The 22,880-nt window shown below is 37.6% G+C and overlaps 1 protein-coding gene across 3 annotated transcripts in view; it reads right to left on the bottom strand.

The window, feature by feature from the left end:
- Window positions 1–13,871: 13,871 nt before the first annotated feature.
- Window positions 13,872–22,880, bottom strand: part of SLC12A1 (solute carrier family 12 member 1) — a 138,376-nt gene continuing 129,367 nt past the window's right edge. For all 3 annotated transcript variants that reach the window (XM_069097987.1, XM_069097985.1, XM_069097986.1), the window contains exons 25-27: window positions 20,781–20,916; window positions 16,373–16,440; window positions 13,872–15,218 (exon numbers count right to left, since the gene is read on the bottom strand). In XM_069097987.1, coding sequence (XP_068954088.1) covers window positions 15,083–15,218; window positions 16,373–16,440; window positions 20,781–20,916 — 340 coding nt within the window. In that variant the 3' untranslated portion in view covers window positions 13,872–15,082. The remainder of the gene's footprint in view (window positions 15,219–16,372; window positions 16,441–20,780; window positions 20,917–22,880) is intronic.

Here is a 22,880-nt window from a genome sequence, read left to right as displayed (position 1 = left end):
TTCCCTCCTCCAAAAAGGAAAAAAAAAGCAAATAAAAAAATATCAAAGGAAATGGAAATAGAATGAATACTGTTATTGGTGATTACAGATCACCTGGACAAAATGAAGAAATAGATGAGGAGTTTGAGAAAATACTTAACAAGCCTGACATAGATTATACAGGCACCTACTGGCACTTTCTCTGTCAAAAGTAGAGCAAATTTATATATATATATATAAAATTTTTCTTCAGTCAATCAATATGAATGAATGACTTAATGAATGAAAAAAGCATTTATTAAATGCTTACTATGTTACAGGCATTGTGCTAAGTATTGGAGAAGCAGAAAAATCTAGATAGTCTTTGCTCTCATGGAACTCACATTCTAACAATATTTAAAGTAGCTTCAGCCACAGAGCAGATGGAAGGGCCTAGAAATCCTAAGGGGGCATAAGAGGGGTGGATAGCAGGGTCCAGGGATTCTTAGGTTACAACAGTAGGTCAAAAGATGATAGTACCAGTTGTTTGCAAAGTGTTGAGGTAGGACAGATGATAAGCCCTGGTAATCTTTATTAATTTATTAAGCATATACTATGTTGCTATATACCACATTGTGCTAATTTCTAGTATACTCAGAGTTAAAAAGGAAACAATTCCTGCCCTCAAGGAGCTTACATACAATTGAGGGAGACAATATGTCCATATCCAAGACAATATATTCATGTACAGTTTTCTGCACTGAAATTTTTAGAAAATGTTGGATGAATAAACAGATAGATAGATAGCAAAATAAATAAAGGAATGAATGAATGAACAAATGAATGACTGAGCAAATGAATAAATAACATATATTTGGGATGGAGGGCACTAGCAACTGGGAGAATCATGAAAGGTTTCAAGTAGAAGATGGTTTTGAGTTGAGTATTGAAGGAAACAATCAATTGTAAGAGGTGTAGTTGGAGAGAGAATGCATTCTAGGCATGGGGACAGCCAGTACAAAAACATAAGTGACCGAAGAAGAAGTGTCATGGGTGAGGACAGTTTGGCTAGATTTTAGAATGAATGATATAGATAAGGAGATAATGAGTTTAAAAAGGTAGATTAAGGTCACATTGGAAAGAGTTTTGAATGCTATAGAAGGTAGTTTATGTTTTATCCTAAAGGTAATAGGAAGCCACTGGAGTTTATTGAATAGGATAAAGATCTATTGAGGACTTGACCTACTGTGGTGGTGACTCTATGAGTAGTGAGAAAGACTAGAATGTTGAGAAGCATGGAAATAGAAAAAACAAAATTTTGCAGCTGATTGGTTATATGAGGTGAAAGAGATTGAAGAGTCAAGGATAATGCAGATTGGTTGGGAACTTCTGATATAATCACCAAAATCTAATATAATACCTTCTGAAATAATCTCACTTGTGTGTGAAACCCGATGAAGAGTGTTTCCATCCTAATTATCAGTTTTCCTGTCAGCTAGGTCTTTACCAGTTTTTGCTTCATTCTATTAAAGTAGAAATTCTGGTTTTCATTTCTCTCCGAGGCAATAGCTTAGCTAGCATGGTGAAAACAAGCTGCCTTTAATTGTTTCAAAAGCCACCATCTGCTCTTGCTACAGACTGCTTTCTTTGAAAGTATTCTACCCCCTTTCTAGCAACAACCACTCAAAGAGGCTATACTATATATGTTTATAATTGCCTTTTTGAGCAGTTGTTTTATGTTATATATGTTGTATATATAATTGGTAACTTGAGAGATTTTGAAGGGCAATTTAGACTATATGGATTTTCAATTTATGTGTTCACTTTATTTATTACTTTTTTTAAGCAATTGGGGTTAAGTAACTTGCTCAAGGTTACACAGCCAGTTATTTCTGGGTGTGGTGCTGAGTATCTGAGCCCAGATTTGATCCCCAGGTCATCCCAACACTGGAGCCGGTGCTCTTACTTGCAGAGCCACCTGGCTGCCCCTATGCAATTGGGGTTAAGTAACTTGTTCAAGGTTACATGGCCAGGTGTTTCTGCGTGGGTGCTAAGAAGTGTCTGAGCCCGGGATTCAATCCCCAGGTCATCCTGATACTCACTGTGCTACCTGGCCACCCCTTTTAAAAGTCTTTTTTTTTTTTTGCCTTTTGGAGGGCAGTTGGGGTTAAGCAACTTGTCCAAGGTTACACAGCTAGTTTTTTTGTGTGGGTGTTAAGTGTCTGAGGCTGGAACCGAACTTGGGTCCTCCCGACTCTGGGGCCAGCACTTTACTCACTGTGCCACATTGCTGCCCTGTGCATTGACTTTAAACCCTGAACCTGTGAAAGGTTAAATTACACTCTATTCTTTATATTTTCCTTAAACTTTGTTTTTCTTCCTTGGCTTCAAGGGAGTCCTAATAATCTTTGATTTGATGTGAAGATTTGTATTTATCTTATTCACACCATACGTTATTATGCAAACCAATGGTATACTCTTTCAGCTTTTGTCTTTTCCAATAGAAGAATCCCAGAATTTTTAGCCCAGTTCTCATTTGGTTGTCCCTTTGCCTTCAAGAATTATTTAAATTATTTTTCAGGAACTACGTGTTTGCTTTTTTCCTCATGAGGCAGCTAGGTGGTATAGTAGATAGAATGCTGAGCCTGGAATCAGGAGGATCTGAGTTCAAATATGTCCCCAGACATTTAGCTGTGTGACCCTGTGCGATATTGTGACAACCAAACTAACTCCATTTTGTGAACAATCTTTCATTTTGAGACTTTAGTTTTTTTCCTGTAAATCATCTGATTTTGGGGAAATCAAGAGGTTGTTCCCCTCCTTTCATCTCAGAAAGTTTTGAAGCTTTCCTCCATTAAGAAATCAGGTTACCCAAACCTTTTATCTTATTTTACTCCCTGTTTTTCACTCCCTTTGACTGTACAAATGCAAAATCCACATTTGGGGCCCTTGTACCTACTAAGGGGACCCAGACCTGATTTGTTATATAATCATATGCTTTGTTAATAAATCATATGGCTTGGACTTTGCCTCCTCGGTTATTATAAACCCACTTTGACAGTTTCTGGTAAGCCTGTCAGGAGGTTGAGAAGGGGCCCCTGGCCCCTGGCCCTTGTCCCCTGGGATGACCTTTCAGAAGAACTACCTAGAGCACAATGGTTGACTTTTTTGCTGAGAGACTTCTTCATGGAAAACTTACCTAAAGGTCAGACTTCCCATCAATCTCAAATTCTTCCAGGCTAAGGTAAGTCCCCATGCTATTGGGACACCCCTAAGGGAATGATAGGATCTGCTAGTAGCATACCAAAAGGAACCCTCCTAGAAAAATTTCTTATATCCTAGAACCAGGGGAAGCTATTGGTTCAACTAGGAACAACTAAAAAGTGTGCTATTGAGTTATGTGAAATCTGGTTTAAAACTGGAAGAGATTCAGCGGGTAATCTTTTTTGGCCCCAATATGGCACTTTTCATTATTGCAAATTGAAGAAATTAAGGCTAGTTATTGAAAATCCTCATTCACATCAGATATAAAATTTGTTTTGATGGGCCACTTTGTCTGGTAGACCGTGCTCAACACCCACTAAATGGCTTTTTTCTTTATATCCTGCCTGTCCCCCACCAGCCTCTTCTGTCTAGCACCACCCTTACTACCACCCTGGCTTTCTCTATTTCATGCTGCTAAGTACCCTCCCATACAGGCTTCCCCTCCTCCTTCCTTCTCCACTTCTTCATCTTACTTGGCTCCTACTTGTAACAAGAGATTTGATCTTCTCGGAACATAAGGGACTGGCTACCAATGTCTTTCCTGTCTAAGAAAGGTTTGTGCCTGATCCAACTAACCTGGGAATTATACTACTCATAAGAAATCATCAACCTTTTAGTCCCTGTGATCTCTCCGTATGGAGGAGAGATACTCTTAAATTTGATGAGGATCCTGGGGATGTAATAACCCAATTTCAGGCCAATTTTAAGAGTTATAACTCTACCTAGGGAGACATTATTGATCTAATGGGAACTTTGCTCTCCCCAAGGGGAAGAACTACTGTTGTAGAGGCTACAAACAGGTAAGCTCCACTGGGGGAGGAGGGCAGGTACCTGCTGTCTTCTTCAAGATCCACACTGGAACCCCCATGTCCTGGCCAATTTTACCAAATTATATCAAGCCAGGGAATCCTTAATCAGGGGCATTGAGGTGTGTACTGTTTACTTAGAAAATTGGAATAAGTTCCAAGAAACTAACCACTTTTATGACAGGTTGTGTAAGTTTGCTAAGCAGTACACAGGGTTAGATCCATTCCATCAGAGAGATGCAAGAATTGTTCATTTGACCTTTGTTAGGTGAGTTTAAAAGCATTGCTTAGTATGTTTATGAAAGGAGAGATAAAGGGAAAGAGAACCCTGGGCAAAACCTCAGAGAATTTTGGTCTCTGCTCAAGTAGCTTCATCTTCCTTTCAAACTGTACCAGGAAACCATGCACTAGGTGGGTGCTTTTATTGTCACAAAAGATGGCCATCTTATCAGAGAATGTAGAAAGAAGTGAGACTTAAAGGATAGGAATAAAGGGTTCCCTGGAAGAACTAGGGCAGAGAGGTTGGCATGAGGTAGGTGGGAGAGGGGCAGGGACTGTAGATTCTGATGAAGAATTTTTCATTTTTCTCAATCCTGATATCTTTGCCCTGACTATTCCAATATCTACCTCTTCCCACACTAGTGAACCCCATGTCTCCTTAAAGTTGGTTACATAATTTATAATGTCTTATTAGATACTAGAGCTTCTAATTCAATTTTAATGAGCAAACCAGATTCTGACTGTATTTCTATTGAATCTCTAAATGTTGTTGGGATTTTGGGGAAGCCTCAAAGTGTCCTCAAATTGTCTTTCCATATACCTACTGTTCATCCTGTCTTAGCAGAGCATTCTTTTCTCCTTATGCCCCTCTCTTGTTGACCTCTTGGGCTGTGATCTGCTTTGTAGACTTAGAGCCACTATTTCCTGCTTCTCCACTGTCCTTGCAACCCACTGAGGACTCCTCTTTTTTTCTTTTTATGGAATCAGAATTCGCAAAAGACCCCTGACTATAGTCTGAAGATTCCATCTGACATCCCTGATTTCCTATGGGCAACTTCATTCATGAAGGATTGTTAAATTCTGCTGTCCCTGTCACCATCAAGACTAAGTGAGACCTTTCACCACTCATTCCTCAGTATTCTCTGTCCAAGGAGGCCATTGAAGGCATTATTCCCATTGTTGACTCTCTTAGGGATCAAGGTATTGTTGATCTATGCAAATCACCTTGTAATGCTCTGATCCTCCCTTTTAAGAAACCCAGGCCAGGCCCTGATAGTAAACTTATTTATCCCTTTGTGCAAGACTTATGTGCTATTAATGCTTATGTCATACCCAGACACCCATTCGTTCCCAATCCAGCAAACATCATCTCCTCAAATTTCCTATGAGGCTACCTGTTTTTACCAATAAAATGCCTGTTTGCTTTCATCTGGAAGAACACACAATAGATATGGATTTGTCTTCCTCAGGGGTAGAAAGTCCCATCCAATTCTCTCAAATCTTACTGCAGGACTAGGCTTCCATTACTTTCAAAGTCTCCTCCCTGTTTTAGTGTGTTAACGATTTGGTGTTAGGGGCCCCTTTTGCAGTACAGTGCCCATGAAGTCGAGGCTCTCTTTTTAAGGCATTGCACTCAAGCTTTCTCTGATCAAAGACTTGCTAGATATGAAGTGACTGCTGGGCAAAGAAAATATGACTCTGAAGTGCTGTTTGATTCTTATCCCAGCCATATCACTCCCTGGTCTACTCACCTTAGGGGAGACTCTCCATGACTGTTCCTCTGTTGTTGGCATGGCTAAGAAGCTCCTCAGTGACCTTTCTTACTTCTCCTTGAATAAGCCTGTCCACATGCTATACACTGATGGGTTCTCTTCTATGAGAGATGGCATCTGGTACCCAGGCACTGCCAGGACTTCAGACCATGACACTGGGCAGTCTATCTGCTAGCTGCTGGACAAAGAAGAGCCTTCTATACTGACTCCTCTTATGCCTTTGGGGTTTATCATGCTGTAAGGATGCTATGGCTGCAAAGAGGTTTCTTGACTTATTCTGGTAAGGTCATTCACACAATACATTGGTGAACTTTTATCTGCACTATGGCTTCCCAGTGGTCTGGCTATTGTCCATTGTCCTGTCCACACTAGAGGTACCCATCCTATTTCAAGAAGTAACAATAGTATTGATGCTGTTCTAAAACTTGCTTCCTTTGAGGGTCTTGTGTATGTGTTTCATCTTTCTCCTTCTAATATTGACCTTTGAACAATGACTGAGATTACAAAGTGAAAACAGTGTTTTTATGCAAAGCCAGTATATGGGGTCTAGGTGACTGCTGAAGACAAGACACATCTCCCTCAGAGTTTCTATCACTGGGTATATATGTCTGTCCATAAGAAAGAGCATTTTGGCACACAAGGGATTGTAGATACAATTAGAAGGGCGTAGATCTTTCCTAATATTACCCTTTCTGCCATGCATATTTGTGCTTCCTGTCCTACTTGTCAGAAGTTTGATCAGTATGTATGTCATGCTGTTGCTTTCAGCAGCTACCCCCTAGCTTACAGAACTTTTGAACAGTTGCAAATTGATTTCATTAACATGCCTAAGTCTGGTCACTATAAAGTTTGCCTTGTAATCATTGATCAACTGACTCAATGGGTTGAAACCTTCCCTAGTATGAAAGCTACTGCTGAGTTCTTTGTTAAGATTATTCTGAAAGAGATTGTGTCCTCTTTTGGTCTGCTATCTTGTAGTGATTCTGACAGAGTCTTATTTCACTGATACGATACTGTCCCAGATTTATTCTTATTTTAGGGTTATTCCTCAATTTACACCCCTTACCACCCTCAGAGTTCTTGACAGGTTGAATGAATGGACAAAGCACTTAAGTTCATGATTGGCCAACTTTGCACTGAAACACACCTTCGGTGGCCTGGTGTACTCCCTCTAACCTTGTTCTATTAGTAAACCAAGGGGGGAGTTATACCTCTTCTTTGGAAGGCTTTTTGTTCACCCTCCTACAAGAGTGAGACCTTTCTTGCCAGTATATACATCATTACTGGGAAGAGATACTTCTCTTGCTTTTTCTATACAGGAACTACAAAATAGACTAAGGAGACTTTATGACACAGGTGCTGCAGTACAGACTGAGCCTTTAGCCTTTTCGCTACACAATCTACCCTGGAGATAAGGTCTACATCAAGGATTTCCAGTGGACCAATGTAATGGCAAGCAAAGAAGTAGTTCATACCTTGTTTCAGCTATTTAGTTAATACCTTGTTTCAGTTCAAGTTTCTTCTGAGCCTTGCCCATGGTTGAGAAGCAGAAGTTGTGAGTCCTAGAACCTGTGAACTCCTGTTGCTGATGCAACATGAAGGGGAGGAGCTAACGACCATATATGAGGAGAGGCCCAGATTGGAGAGAGCAGAAATGAGAAGGGAGCTCTTGTGGTAAAGAAGGAGAAAACTTGTGGTATCCCAGCACTCTATGTTTGGCTGTTCTGTCTGTGTTAGTTTTTGTTTGTGATACTTTCTGCAGAAGTCCTGGAGCCTTACTGAAGCTCTGAAAGAGGATTTTCTGGTAGTCTGTTTACAGAAGTCCTGGAGGAGGGTTTTGGAGGTCCTGGGACTTTACTGATGATTTGTATTGATCTCTTGGACCTTGTTTGTGGGTCTGTGTTGGTTTCTATACTGATGATCTGTGTCGAGTTCTCAGACATTGTTGGTGGGTCTGTGTTGATTTCACAGGCAGATAGCTGAATTGATGATGGTGCTGGCAGTGTGCATGAATGTTGTTTTGGCTCTGTTAAGCTCTGTCTTCCCAGAAACAGGAACTGTGAAGGACTTGAGGTAGACTGGACATGGTGAACTTCAATATGGAATGGGAACTAGACAAGGAACTGGATGAAGAACTGGACAAAGAGCTGGACAAGGAACTGAGAGCTGCCTGCCCTTGAATCCACGTGGCAGTTGGGCAGATTCAGGCAGGAGTTGGGACCATGGAAGCTGAGAGCCAGCCTTGAGTCAAGATGAAAGAAGACTTTTCTTAAATACTGTGTATTGATTGAGAAGATAATGATTTACTGTGACCTAGGGATGGAAAACTTTGATCTTTATACTTTATGTCCCTTAAGGAGGCCTCCTTAAGGATTATTGAATTAAGGACTTACTAAATGATTGTACTTTGTTTAAAACTATGTTGCCACTTTACTGAAAACTATGTGGCCATTTTAGTGACAATGTGTTATGTCATAACAGTATGAATGCTATACTTTGATTTCTGTTTATGTTTTGCCTTAATTTACTGCCAAATAAATAGAAAGTTAACTATACTATGTGATCAGAACTTCAAAGCTGTTCACAGCAGCAGTCCTCTGGAAAACTGCTCATGCTTGGCTTTATAACCAATGAACTCTACCTGCTTGGGAGGATCTGTTCCAATTCACATCCCTTATCACCCTTACCATGATCAGCATCAAAGAAAGGGACTCTTGGATATACTATTCTCACATGAAACCTACCCTCCCACCATATTGTTTCATAATTTTTTTAAAGAGAGTTAGAATACAATTTTATAGAAAAATAAAAAATGTAGCTGGAATTTCAGTTGGAAAGACTAAATATAAGCAAAAATAGTAATGTCTGTTATATTTTGTACAATAATCTTTTTTTTTTCAAATGCTTTATTAACTTCTGATTTACATCATTAATTTCCGCCAGATTTTGAGTTACAAATTTTCTCCCTGTTTCCCCCTACCTACCTCCCCAGAATAGCAGTCCCACAGGATATCCCCTCCTCCAATCTGCTCTCTTTCATATCTTCTCCCATAACCCTTTAGACTTTTCCAGTAGGGCATGGTGGATCTCTATGCCCCAGTGCCTGTATATCTTCTTTCCCAATTACATGTAAGATAGTATTAATAATAGTATAAATGTATATGTGATTTTAAACATTCGATTTTAAAACTTTGAATTCCAGATTCATTCCCTTCTTCCCTTGTCACCTACCTTTACTGGGAAGATAAGCAGTTCAGTATAGATTGTACATATGTAGCTAGTACAAAACATTAACATAATAGATATATTGTAAAAGACTGACTATATTTCTCTCCCTCCTATCCCACCACCCACTTGTTCTATTCTCTACTTTGATCCCATCCCTTTTCAAAAGTAAGTGCTTACAACTTCTCTCCCCCCAAGCCTGCCCTCCTTTCCATCATCCCCCCTTTCATCCCCTTCCTCCTACTTTCCTGTAGGGTGAGATACCCTATTTAGTGTGTATTTTATTCCCTCCACGAGCCAAATTCAGTGAGAATAAGGTTGACCCATTCCCTTTTGCCTTCTTATTCTTCCCCTCCATTGTAACCCTTTTCCCTTGCCTCTTCTTTATGAGATAGTTTACCCCATTCTGTCTCTCTCCATCTCCTCTCATTATATTCCTCTCTCACCTCTTAATTTCCCCTTTTAAGCATCATCCCTTCCTATTAAATTGGTCCTGTGCCCTCTATCTATGTATACCTGTAAGCATATATACATATATTCATACATGTATTCATATACCCATATACCCTCTGATATAGACATCTAAGTATCTATATGTATACATATATATTTCTATTCCCTTCAACTATTTTCATACTGAGAAAAGTTTCATCAGTTACAATTATTGTTTTTCCATGTAGGAATGTTAATACTTCAACTTTGATCAGTGGCTTATGATTACTTTTTCCTGTTTACCTTCTCAAGCTTCTCGTGCTTCTTGTATCTGGATCTTAAATTTTCTATTCAACTCTGGTTTTTTCATTAAGAATGCGTGAAAGTCCTCGATTCCACTGAATGACAATATTTTCCCCTGAAAGATGATACTCAGTTTTGCTGGGTAGAGATGATTCTTGTTTTTAATCCCAGCTCTTCTGCCCTCCAGAATATCCTATTACAGGCCCTTCAATCCCTCAGTGTAGAAGCTGCCAGATCCTGTGTTGTCCTGATTGTGTTTCCACAATATTCAAATTGTTTCTTCCTGGCTGCTTGCAATATTCTCTCCTTGATGTGGGAATTTTGGAACCTGGCTATAATATTTCTTTTTGGGATCTTTTTCAGGAGATGATCAGTGGATTCTTTCAACCTCCATTTTGCCTTCTGCTTCTAAAACATCAGGGCAATTTTCCTTGAGAATTTCTTGGAGGATGATTTCTAGGTTCTTTCCCTGATCATGGCTTTCAGGTAGTCCAATAATTTTAAAATTATCTCTCCTGGATCTATTTTCCAGGTCAGTGGTTTTTCCCATGAGATATTTCACATTGCCTTCTATTCTTTCATTTGTTTGGATCTGTTTAATAGCATCTTGATTTCTCATAAAGTCATTAGCTTCCATTTGCTCCAATCTAAATCTGAGGGAACGAATCTCCTCATTGAGCTTCTGAGATTCTTTTTCCATCTGGCAAATTTGGTTTTTCAAGGCATTCCTCTCCTCATTTCCTTTTTGAGCTTCTTTTGCCCGTTGAGTCAGTCTGTTTTTTAAGGCGTGATTTTCCTCAGTCAGGCTGTTGACTCTCATTTTGTAATTTTCTTGCATTGTTCTCATTTCTCTTCCCAATTTTTCCTCCACTTCTCTTATCTGCTTCTTAAGGTCCTCTATTGCCTGTAACCAGCTTGTATTTTCCTTTGATGTTTTTGGTGCAGGAGTTCTGACTTCACTGTCTTCCTCCTGTTCTATGCTTTGCTCCTTTTTGTCCCCCAAATAGGAGTCTAATGTTGGAATTTTCTGTCTGCTTTGTTTCCTTTTCCTGGTCATGTCATCCCTCAGTCACTTGACCCCTGGGCTTTTTACCACAGTAGGACTCTGCCACCAGACAGGGGAGCTTCTGTCCCAAACACTGGGGTTTTCTCAGCTGCTGGAAGTATTAGTTGAGTGCCCTCTCTGAGGCCTCCACATGCTCTGGCAAGCTAGTCATGTACCCCAGAAACTCCACCCTAGACCACAATTCAGATCCAAGCAGGTTAAAATAAGAGCCATTACCCCTCATACTGGTGCTTGGTCCCCCTACACTCTTCAGGCCAGGGGCTGAAGCTGCAAATTGGCATCATTGTGCGTCTCAGCAGCTTCTCGCCCTGGGGGCAAAAGCTGATGCACTCCCACCTACTGGTCCCAAAATCCAGACTGTACTGACCTCTCACTTTGTCCCTTGTATCTATGTGTTGATAAATCTGGAACTGGCCACAGCTGCTGGTGATCTGGATTCCCTCCAGCCATGGGCTGGTCAGGCCCACCCTGGGGCTAAAACCTTGGCTTGCAAGTGGCTGGGCTCAGCTCCCAGAGCACTGAGCTGGCCACTTTCTGCCGGCCTGCCGAGCTGTCCTTAGCGGGAGTTTAGCTTCTCTGTGTCATTTTGTGGGTTCTGCAGCTCCAAAGTTTGTTTAGAGTCCCTTTACATGGATTGAGGAAAGTAGAAGCTGGAGCAGCAGGGAGGTCCTGCTTCAACTCTGCCATCTTGACTCCACCCCCATAGTGTTTTTGCTATAAACTCAACTGGACAGCTCCCCAAGCTATTACCTTTGGTGAATTCGAAAATAGTGGATTCCTTCTATAGCATAATGATTCCATAATAGCTTATAAGAATCAGAATATTGTTCTGCCTGTATTGATCCCTGATATGTGTTAAATGAAAGGAAGGAATTAATGGCATTTTGGACCTGGGTGATATTGTTGTTTAGTTGTTTTTCAATTGCATACACCTTTTCATGACCCCATTTGGGATTTTCTTGGCAAAGATAAGGGGGTGGTTTTCTATTTCCTTTTCCAGTTTATTTTTATAGATAGGAACTGAGGCAAAGAGGGTTACATGACTTACCTAGGGTCACACAGCAAGTAAGTGTCTGAGGATAGATGTAAAGTCAGAAGATGAGTCTTCCTGACTCCAGTCCTGGCACTCTATCCATTGGGTGATACAGTGAATTGTATTCAAAACTGTCTAGTTTCCCAATGTCACTAAAGGTGATCCTTTTCTGTGTGCCACTGTATCAATGTACAACACTACCTCCAATAACAAGACCCTTCGTAATTATGGTGGGGTTTTTTTTGGTTAGCTTGATCTTTAATATCTTCATAGCTGGCACCTTTTGTGAAGGCACTTGGGGTGCTGGCTGTCATCCCACTGTCAAATCCACTTAAACTATCTGCAAAATGGTTATCTTCTCCATCTGAAGCCTCTTGGGGACTAGTGACTCCTGGAAAGTTCTTTATCTGTGGATAAAATAAGTTCTTTGTTTGTGGATAAGAAGGAAGTTTATTCTTCTCTTCCCCTGGATTGGTTTAGGACATGTGGGGTTGCCCATTTGGTCCCACCCCTATCAGTCTTTAATCAGACCATATGACTTGTAGGGGAAAAAAATCTACCAGAAACCTGGGAGCATGGTGTTTCAAACAACAAAAAAGAGATATGGTCATAATCCAAAATCCTATATGACAACATGGAAAGGGGGTGAGGTCTTTGCATTAGAATAGACTATTAGGAATCTCTCATTTAAAATTGAGAAAGTTGGCCCCGGTCACAAGTTTCCCTCCAAATCAAGGTACATTTTTTTTTAAGCAAAAATGGTCTTACAAAACTGTGGTCTTAGACATTCTTAAAGCTTCTCAAGGAAGGGCCTGTGCTATAATTAATCAGTTTTGTTGTTCCTATATTAATTGATCAGGAGGGGTTGTGATGAGCCTTCAGAAAATCCAACAAGTTAAAACAGACACACAACTACCTAAACTAAGAGACCCCTTGGTAGAATCCCTCCTGGTTCACTTGGTTGCAGGGAAATTGACTTGTCAGTCACCATAGGCAAATGGGCTCTCCTTGTTTTATGCTGCACTATTGTTCTTAGACTCTGCATCAGCTGTTGTACTAGTGGTCTTTTCTTGATACATAATGCCAATAATGAGCACATAAAAAAACTTTACTGATCTGGCTTTTAGATAGAGATTCATAGTATGAGGGGCAAGTCTCCAAAGGATCAAAGGGGGATACTGTGAAATTGTGACAACCAAACTGACTCCCTTTTGTGAACAGCCTCCATTTTGAGACTTAGGTTTTATTTTCCTGTAAACCACCTGATTTTGGAGAAATCAAGAGATTGTCCCCTCTGCACCTACTCCACCTCCTCCTATCCCTCCTCCCACCTCAAGAAGTCCCAAAGCTTTCCTCTGTTAAAAAATCAGATTATCCAAGCTTTACATCCTATTTTTGACTCCCTTTGTATCAGCTTTTGTGCAAAATCCATGTTTAGTGTCTTTGTGCTGACTGAGGATCCCTAGACTCTGTTATGCAACTGCATGCCTTGATAATAAATTGCATTGCTTGGACTTTGTTTCCTCAGTTATTATAAGTCTATTCATGACCTGGGCAAGTCACTTAACTTCTGCTTGCCTTACTTTCCTTATCTGTAAAGTGGGGATAATAATGGCACCTACCTTCCAAGATTATGAAGATCAAATGAGATGATTATAAAGTGCTTATCATAGTTATATATTAGGTATTATTATTGATATCATTGCTGGCACCCAAAGTGGGCTTTCTGAGTATACTTAACACGTGTCTATGAAATTTCTCCCTCCTCTTCTCTCCTGGACCCCTCAAGCCTGCCCCCAATTGCATACTCCTACAAGTGTAATTTGTATTATTTTTCTGTTATTTTGTTTTCTTGTTCAAACTTCCCTCCCTCTCTTTCTTTCTTATTCCCTCCTTTCTTCTTTCCTCTAGGTTCATGTGTCATAATTATTGATCCAGGTTTCAGAAGCATTACCTTTGACTCAGCCTTCATATATGAAAAGGTAAAAAACAATGATAATAGACCAAGGCAGTCAAATTTTATCTATTTATTTCAAGTTCATTTCTTTATATATTATAGCAATTAACAGCAGTCAAAATTCATCACGAAGATCAAGTCATGCATTGGGGGAAAAAACAACTAGAAAATTTATTTCTAATTTTGTGCTTAGTTTCTACTGGTAAATAAGTCTCCAAGATGAAAGGAAAAAAATGAATATTCATATATTCCTAATCTTGACTGTTTCTTAATTTAACTTTTCATTAATTATTCTTTTAAACACATGTCATCATCATATAAAAAATTAAATGTGTGATTCTCTTTATATGTGTGTGTATATGCATCTGCATGGAAATATATGACAATGTGAAAATCTGTGGTATTTATTTTTCAAATGAAAAGACTTTAAAGATTTCCTAGGTACCAACCACTTAATCAGAAAAAAATCCCACATAATTAGCACTATAATGGCAACTTCAATCTATATAATAGAGGTCAATTAACATGTATATTCAAAGGATAGCATATACATTATTTGTTTAATTAAAATATATGCTTTTACATAATCCAGTTACTATATATATTTTTTCAAGTAGGCAGTAAATTCAAGCTGAATATTATTAGTATATCTGTAATTACATTAAATTGCTGATTTTAACCAAATGCTTTGAACATTGAATGACAAAGAATTTTTCAGTAGTTTTCAGTTGCTGATTTTTAATCCTCCTTTGTTAAATAAATCTCTCAGGAGGCTACTAATGATCATGTTTCCTGCCAAATTGGTCCTTTTCCACTTAATAAGCTTGAGTTCCTAGATCAGTTAGCCAGCATGTGTTTTCTGAATAGTATATTTAGACTTTGCAAGCAAATGCCATGAAAAAAGAGGCTTTGCTTCCCATTCCAGAGGAGTTTACACTTATCGTGGTTTTTTAAAAAATAAGTACAAGTAAACATGGCTTTGTTTCATGTCCTTATTCATATGTTGACATATGCTGGGATAACATTTGCTGGGAAGCAGGTCCTGCTTCTTCTAATGCTGGTACCACTTTTAGCAGATAGGTTTACATGATTTAGATTTTATTAGTAAGTGGTTTAGGTTGTTTTTTTAAATTGGTGACGGAGTTGGTTGTGAACCAATAGAATAGTTTTGGGAAGTTACTTGGAATCAGATCTGGAACATGAAGTACTTGACAGACATTTTGCCTTTCACATATTAAAATGAATTGTGCTTGAATCCTTTGTATATTATGAATAGAAAGTTAGAACATTTTTGTGATTTCCTCTAACCAGCAGGACCGGAGGGAGGTTCTTTGTGAGGATTTCTAGCCAGGCCATGTACAAGATATCCGAGATAGTGGCTTTTCTAGCCACTGGAAGACTCCTGTCAGAAGTGAATTGGGGAGAGAAGACACACATACACACACAGAAAAAGTTTAAAAAATGATAATAGAGACTAACACCAATAGTATTTTGAACTATTTGTTAACTAGTATCTTGACTGGTTATATCAAGAAAAACCAACACTTAAATGAGTCCAAAGATAAACCTTAAACTGATGTTCATTCTTACAGAATACAATTGTTTTGTAAACCAGACAAATCATGTTTGGGTGCTATATTATAGTAAGGAGAGAAAAGTAAATAATAAAAGTGAATGAATCATATCATTTCAGGGTTAGAAGACACATTACTTATCATCTTAATTCAACTTCCTTTCTGGGGGAGTGGTAGATAGATAAGTAGAATTGGAATCTCCTGATGACCAGTTTTCTCTTCTCATTATTCTAGTCTGTTGCTTTACTGATCTTTGGAAAAGCCAACATCTGTTTTTTTTTTCTTAAGTTTATGTTATCATAAGAGTTTTAGGTAAAACACTCTTGAGTTGTTAGAGACTTAGGGGGTCATCTAGTTTAGGCTCCTACCCAAAGCTTAAATCCTTTCAACAATATCACTGAGAGATTATCACCCAGCCTCAGCTTGAATACTTATATTTCTATAGGAGTCAGCTCTTAGAGGGTAGAAACTTATTGTTGTTGGCCCTTTGTTCTTGAAGAGGGTAACCTTTCATGCTCAACTATCAAAATCTGCTGATTTATATTTCCATTTGCTCCATAAAATCATATATAGTTACTTGTCTATTATCACCTTTTCCCTATGTGACATTTGTAAGAAAAAATGTATGTTTAGATAGTGTATGTTTATATCATACATATACATGCCACATATATACATATGTAAACACACATATAAATGTTAACATTTTATAACACAATATATCTGTATGTATGTCACATGTGCTATATAAAACATGTGATATGATGCATGCTCATAACACATGATAATATGCACACACAATAACACATGCATATGTATTCATATATACAACACACATGTATATCACATGCATAATACATAACAATGCACAGCATATATTATCTGTATATATTGCGTATACATTATGTACATGCATGTATGCATACATTGGCATGCATGTATACATATGTGAACATACACATACATATGGAATGGTACTTACAGAACAATGAGATTAGCAGCTCGTGAGTGTTCCTGTAAGAGTTCATTCAATCGGACTTGACGGTAACACTGTGGAAAATAAATCACATTTTGCAGCAAACAACTTTGACTTGGATTAGTACCTGTTCATAGCATCATAGCATAATAAATCTAGAGATGAAAGGGACCATAGAGTTCATCTAGTCCAACTCCTTATTTTACAGACGAGGAAACAGGCTCAGGGATGTTAAGTGACTTGTCCCAGGTTAGGCAGGTAGCAAGTATCACAGGCAAGATTTGAACTCAGGTTTCTTGCCTCTAGAGACAATGTTCCTTCCACTCCAGAGTGATAACTAGGAATTTTTGTGCTGGGGGCAGTCACCAAAACTGCACCTAAGACAAGTGGAATGATAGGTGTCCTTTGTTGAGAGAAACATCTCTCTCTACAGCAGATAGAAACCCTGGGACACTGGTGTAAAACTACTGTCAGGAATCCTGAGAAGTGGGTGAGTGACTCATTCTACCATGCCACCTTTGTAGCTTTCTATTTTGTTTTATTTTATTTTGTAGCTTCCTATTTTAATAAATAATTCTTGCTAACTATGTTTTATTGCCACACTGCTTGAAGAACCTTCTAAATTTGAAGCTCTGGGACAAAGTCTTGCCTCCCCACCCCAGTTAATACCTCTTCTTAATTTGTAGTTCCCCATCCCATCTAATCTCCAAATCTCAGAGTAAAATTTCCCTTTTAATTGTTAAAACCTTAATTGTTAATAAGTACAATTCTTCTGTTCAAGTTGGAAAAAAATTTTATGTAAAACTTATAAGAAACCTTTGCATAACTTTTAGAATAATGATGATAATAATAAACTAACATTTATGTAATGCTTAGTATATGCCAGGCATTGTGCTAAATGCTTCATAGGTATTATCTCATTTGACCCTGGGAGGTAGGTGCTATTATTATTCCCATTTTATACATAAGGAAACTGAGGCAGAAAGAGGTTAAGTGACTTGCCCAGGGTCACATAGCTATTAAACATCTGAGGCTGGATTTGAATTCAGGTCTTCCTTACTCCAGGCCCCCCGAGTTTTATCTGTGCCCCCCAGGTACTATTGTAAAGAATGTGCTCTAAAATAAATAAAATGGATTAAAAAATAACCTCAAAAGTGGGTAACAGATTGAAAGAAGGTAGAAAGAACTATATTTAGGGAGTTTGGAAACTGATAAGGTGGGATAAGTATGCCTATTCTTGATTTCAATAGAATTTCCCAAGAAGAGAAGATGAATCATATTCCATCTTTGCCAAGAAGCACAAAGCACTCTTCAGTCATAAGGCACCTACCTCTACCAGTGAAAAACAAATACTTGTCCCACTTTTAACAGTTGCACAAACCATTTAAAGGTTGTAGGGTCCATGCTGTTTTCTAGTAAGAATTGGCAACTTAGTGGAATAAACTGGTTAATGCATGTTTCAAAGTGAATCATTTGCTACATATGAATGAACAGCTAAATCTAATTTTTCCATATAGTGTTCCCATGACAGAAGCAAGAGATGGCAATTATTATCATTATTTCACTGGTTCAAGAGAAAAAAAATGAATTGCTCAGTCACTGAATGATAGATCTGATATAGCTACAACTTTCTTGCCTTGGTTTGGTTCTCTTTTTGTTAGACCAGTGATTCCCAAGCTAATTTGCCTGTGGAATGTGGCTGGACTTGAAATATATTTATAAATGTTTGTTCAGAAGACTGAAGGAGTTGGGCTAAAACAGAGGAAATAAAGCTGTATTTGTACCATAAAAAGTATACAAGTGATAGACATTTTGATACATATTTTTAGGTATCATAGTTTAGAGAGAAATACAACTTTAAAAAAAAAAACTGAATCCCTGGTAGGGTTCTCTAGAAGAGTTTCCTTATTAGATTGTAAGCTCCTTGAAGGCAGGGCTATGCTTTGCCCCTCTCTTTTTTTAGAATTCCTAACACTTAGCATGGTACCTGGTACATAATAGGCACTGAAGTGTTTATTGAATTGAATCGAATAGACAATTTATAAACATTTATAAAGCACAGAAAGTCCTATACTAGTTTTCCAATGCAGTACTGGTCACTGCACACCATTCTCTGTTTCCAGTCAAGTTCATTTTGGTATCACATTTGGATTTTCTCACTGTCTTCTATTATAAACATTCAAATTAGGTGTTTTGTGTCAAAAAAATGCTTGCATTCATGGATTTTCCCCCCTCAGTCTCTACTTACCACTCCACCCCCAATTCATATTAAATAATATGACACTAGATTTACTGACATTTCTGAATAAGACCTGTTCTTTTCCAAATTGTTCTGTGCATTAGTCTATTTATCAAAACCATTTTTGAACCACATAAATGAATGAATGAACCATATGACTCACCTCATATCCCTTCAACAAAATTTTCATTAATATGCCTCCATCAATACCTAATCTGACTTGAACTTCTTATCATGGCTTATCATTTGAAAACTCTCAGTCTATCTACTTCATCTACTTTTTCCTTTTTATTGCTTGATCATTGATGTTTTTAGTAAACTAATCTCATCACCATAATCTGTATTCACCCCTCCCTGATTTTGCCTTGGATCTTCTTCCTTTTGTAGTCTCATATCCAGAGCAATACCACATCCCTTCCTTTAAAGCAAAATTGGAATTCAACATATCCAAAAATCCTCCCTAAACTTAGAAGAAAGACATAATGGGTTCATATTTGATCCAAATCAGATCCATATGGCATGTATGTGTGTACGTATATACATATGCATAAATGAATAACTTTGTATCCATCTGAATATTTTGACTTTGAAATCATTTGAGATAGAAATTATAACTTTTCCAAGTTCTTTACTTTTACCCCAAAGAAAAATATCATAAGCTGCATTAATTTAATAGAACTAAACTTATAACAAAGAAAGAGATGGATCTTAAGTGAATAGTACTTTAGTAGTAAGGGAACTAGTGGGACTCATCTTTGATTGATCTCAAATTAGTGAATTAATTGGAAACACTAAATCAACTACCAGCCCATCTGTTATTATAAACAACAATTTCTAAGAGCAAAGTCTCAAGTATTTGATAATCTCAAAAAAGAAAAATGTTAATTTGTGCATGAAATCAATAAATTCTGGTTTGTTGTATTATCAAAGTTCATTTATACGTTAAACCAACTACAAATTCTGTTTTGTGGTATAACTTCCAGTTGTTTCCCTGGGTTCTGCTATTCAGTTCAGTTGGAAAAAAAGACCAACTGTTGGAAATTCTATGATAGAACAGTGACCAATTCTCATTGATCTAAATACACATAAGTATAATTAGTTATAAGTATCCTATTGTAGAGTCCAAGTAGTTTTTTTGGTCATTGATTCCTCTTCAGATTTTCCTAGAACACTATGTCTTGATTTCTCCTTTACCCTATTACATTCTATGTTGTTGATGCTTTATTTGTGTACTATAATATCCTCCCTATTTGTTTGTAAACTCCTGGAGGACAAGGGTGATGTGATATTTCATCTTTTTATATTTAGTACCTCTTACATTATATGTGTTGGGAATTTAAGTACTGAATTTAATTCTGACCATTTTCTGAAGAATGTCAATACTCTACATCTAATATCCAAATTTATCACCACTTCCATTTCCTACTTATAGCAGTGCTATAGTAAGATTCTCATTCTATTGTTGTTCAGTCATTTTTCAGTCATTTCTAACTCTTCATGACCCCATTTAAGGTTTTCTTGGCAAAGATTCTGAAGTGGTTTGCCATTTCCTTCTCCAGCTCATTTTACAGAAGAGGAAACTGAGGTAAACAGGATTAAGTGACAGGTAGTAGTGTCTGAGTCCAGAATTGAATTCAGGAAGATGAGTCTTCCTGACTCCAGGCTTGACACTATTCACTGTGTCACCTATCTTCCCCCTACTACCAAACTATCTTTAAAATGACTTTTGCCTAAACCCTTCATTGAATTTGTTCAACTTAAATTTTTGCTGAGACTTCCATGGGCTTTATACTTTTTATAGAAGTAAATGGTACCTAAAATTTGACTTGCTTGGTGATGCTCATTGGCTATTCAGCCTATATTCCTACTTTTAAAAAGTTCTGCACCTAAATGACTATACACAGATACCTGCTATTCTTTGCGTAACAGAAAAGCAAATTTCACAACTCCTGTGAACTATCTACTTTTCTTCGTTTCTAAAACAATACTGATTGTATGTCAAGCCAAAAGAAGTGGAAATGAGCAATTTTTAAAGTAGTTATACCTAATAAGATGGTTGAAAAACACCTAAAAATGCAGAACCTCTAAATTCCCTGTTGCTCTTTCAGCCAGCCACTGTTTTCTTTTCAGCTATTCAGACAGCAATGTAAGAATTAAGAGAAGACAAGACTTTACCTTTTCCTTGAACGCTTCCAGTTCTGAATCTGTAATTTTCCATGGAGTTTCTCTTTTTAATTTCTCAGCAGTTGTTAAATCTTTACAGCTTTCATGGAGGCGATACGGTTCAATCATCTCTTCAAAGAATTTCCAGCTGAAATTGGAATTGTAAAGGATGCCTCACAGTAGGAAACTAACTCATTATTTCACAGATACTCTAGGTATTATGGTCCTGCTGACTCTGGAATCAGTGCTGAATGTCATGGAAATCTTTTAAGAACTATTTATGCGAGCAATGTTCTGTGAGCAAAGATGTATCTATCCTCTTGGCTACTTAGAAGATGGCTAGAGTTTGTTTTGTGTGTCGCCAGCTTGTGAAGAATTCATGTTGAATTTAAACACAAAAATGCAGCAATATCAGGTCTTCTGGTAATACAATAAATGACTTTAGTATAGATATATTAGAACATAAGGTACTTTTCCAGTTGGTTATTGCACATACTAATTGAGAAACATCCTATGAACTAATGTAGGGCATGAATTAGGTTTTAGTAAGTCTAAAAGGGTCTGTTTTAGGTTTCCATCCACCTGTGCCAAGTACTGATCATGTTACTATGGTATGGGCATGTTGAATGAGAAAAGTATAATCTTGTGAATTTAATGACTATAACACCACTTTGGGTGTTTTTTGTAACAGTTATAGATAATGCTGCTTGTTTATTTTTGTGTGTTCTGGTGGTAGGAGAAAACTTTTCAAATGACTAGTATATTAGCAAGAGAGATACCTACTTAATAGGAGCTTGATAGCATTTTGAAGTGTTGCATATCTTATTCTTGCCTTTCATAAAAATATTAATATAAATTTATTTACCCAATCAAAACAAAACACAACTTTAAAAAGTTTAATACAAAACATTAACTTCATAAAACTTCAATACATTACTTCCAACTGTCAATTTAAAAAAATATTTTTTTGTTCCTATATATAATATAGTTTAATTTTAATTAATAACTTGAGAAATGAAATTTAGTAACTTTTAGAAATGAAAATTAGTGTGATGCAGTAGCTGGGGGTAAGTAAGTCATTTATGGATCTTGCCTTCAGTTTTCTCGTTTGTCATCTGTCTTACCAGGATTATATTGAATGATGGAGGCAACATGGTAAAGTGGAATGTGTGCTGAATTTTTACTACCATTGCAACCTTGGTCAAATCATTTAATCTCTGAGGCCTCAGTTTCCTCATTTGCAAAATAATGGCCTATAAGGTGCTATAAGGATCAATCCAGATATAAATCTATGATTCTTCAAAAATAGAAAATGTTATTTAAATTAGTAATTGTTATTGTTGTTTTTTTGTTATATAGGAACTTATTAATTAGTTAATAGTGTCTACTAGTTAATAGGTGAATTGCTTCCTGCTGAAACTTGGCATAAGTTTAGATTGAACAGGGTACGTTTTTTCTCAGAGCTACAAAGCAGAACAGTTCACATGTTCTTTGGGAAATGACAGGTAAAAGTGTTAACAATTCTTGTATTTTTCTATTCAGTCCAGCTCCCCTGGGTTCCTTTCTAAGCCTGATTACCCTAATTAAAGACTTTTCTAATCGCTCTTTATGGTAATCTATGTATAGTGTGATATTCTATTGTTGAGTATAATTCTTATTTAACCCAGTTTTTTTTTTGGGGGGGGCGAGGTGGGGTGGGGATTATTCGATAACCAGTCCTTCCTTTCTCCCCTCCCCTGGCTCAAGTAATTCATCTACTATGCCATGTAACAAAACTTTTACTGTAACTGCATAATTTTCCTTCTCAGATTCCCACATCAAGATTTCTTTTCTTCTTAGGTAATACACAAGATTCTGCTGTTAACAACCCTGTCATCACTATTAAACTAAATTTCTCTGCTTAATTGTTTCTATTTTTCTCTGATTCTCGACTGAAGATTCTTGTCTTCTTCCTGGTCCCCCAATTCATTCCATATTGTAAAAGAATACAATTTAACTACCTGAATGTCTCAGTTTCTCTTGGTTAAATTATTTTCTCATCCATCCATCCTTCTATCCATCCATTCATCCATCCATCCATCCATCCATCCATCCATCCATCCATCCATCCAT

Source organism: Petaurus breviceps, unplaced genomic scaffold (assembly GCF_028583685.1).
Source record: "Petaurus breviceps papuanus isolate PSGF00001 unplaced genomic scaffold, PetGlider_PUasm1.0 37, whole genome shotgun sequence".
Classification (NCBI taxonomy): Eukaryota; Metazoa; Chordata; class Mammalia; order Diprotodontia; family Petauridae; genus Petaurus; species Petaurus breviceps.
The sequence above is the reverse complement of the archived record's forward strand: the minus strand, read 5'-3'. Positions and strand labels throughout refer to the sequence as shown.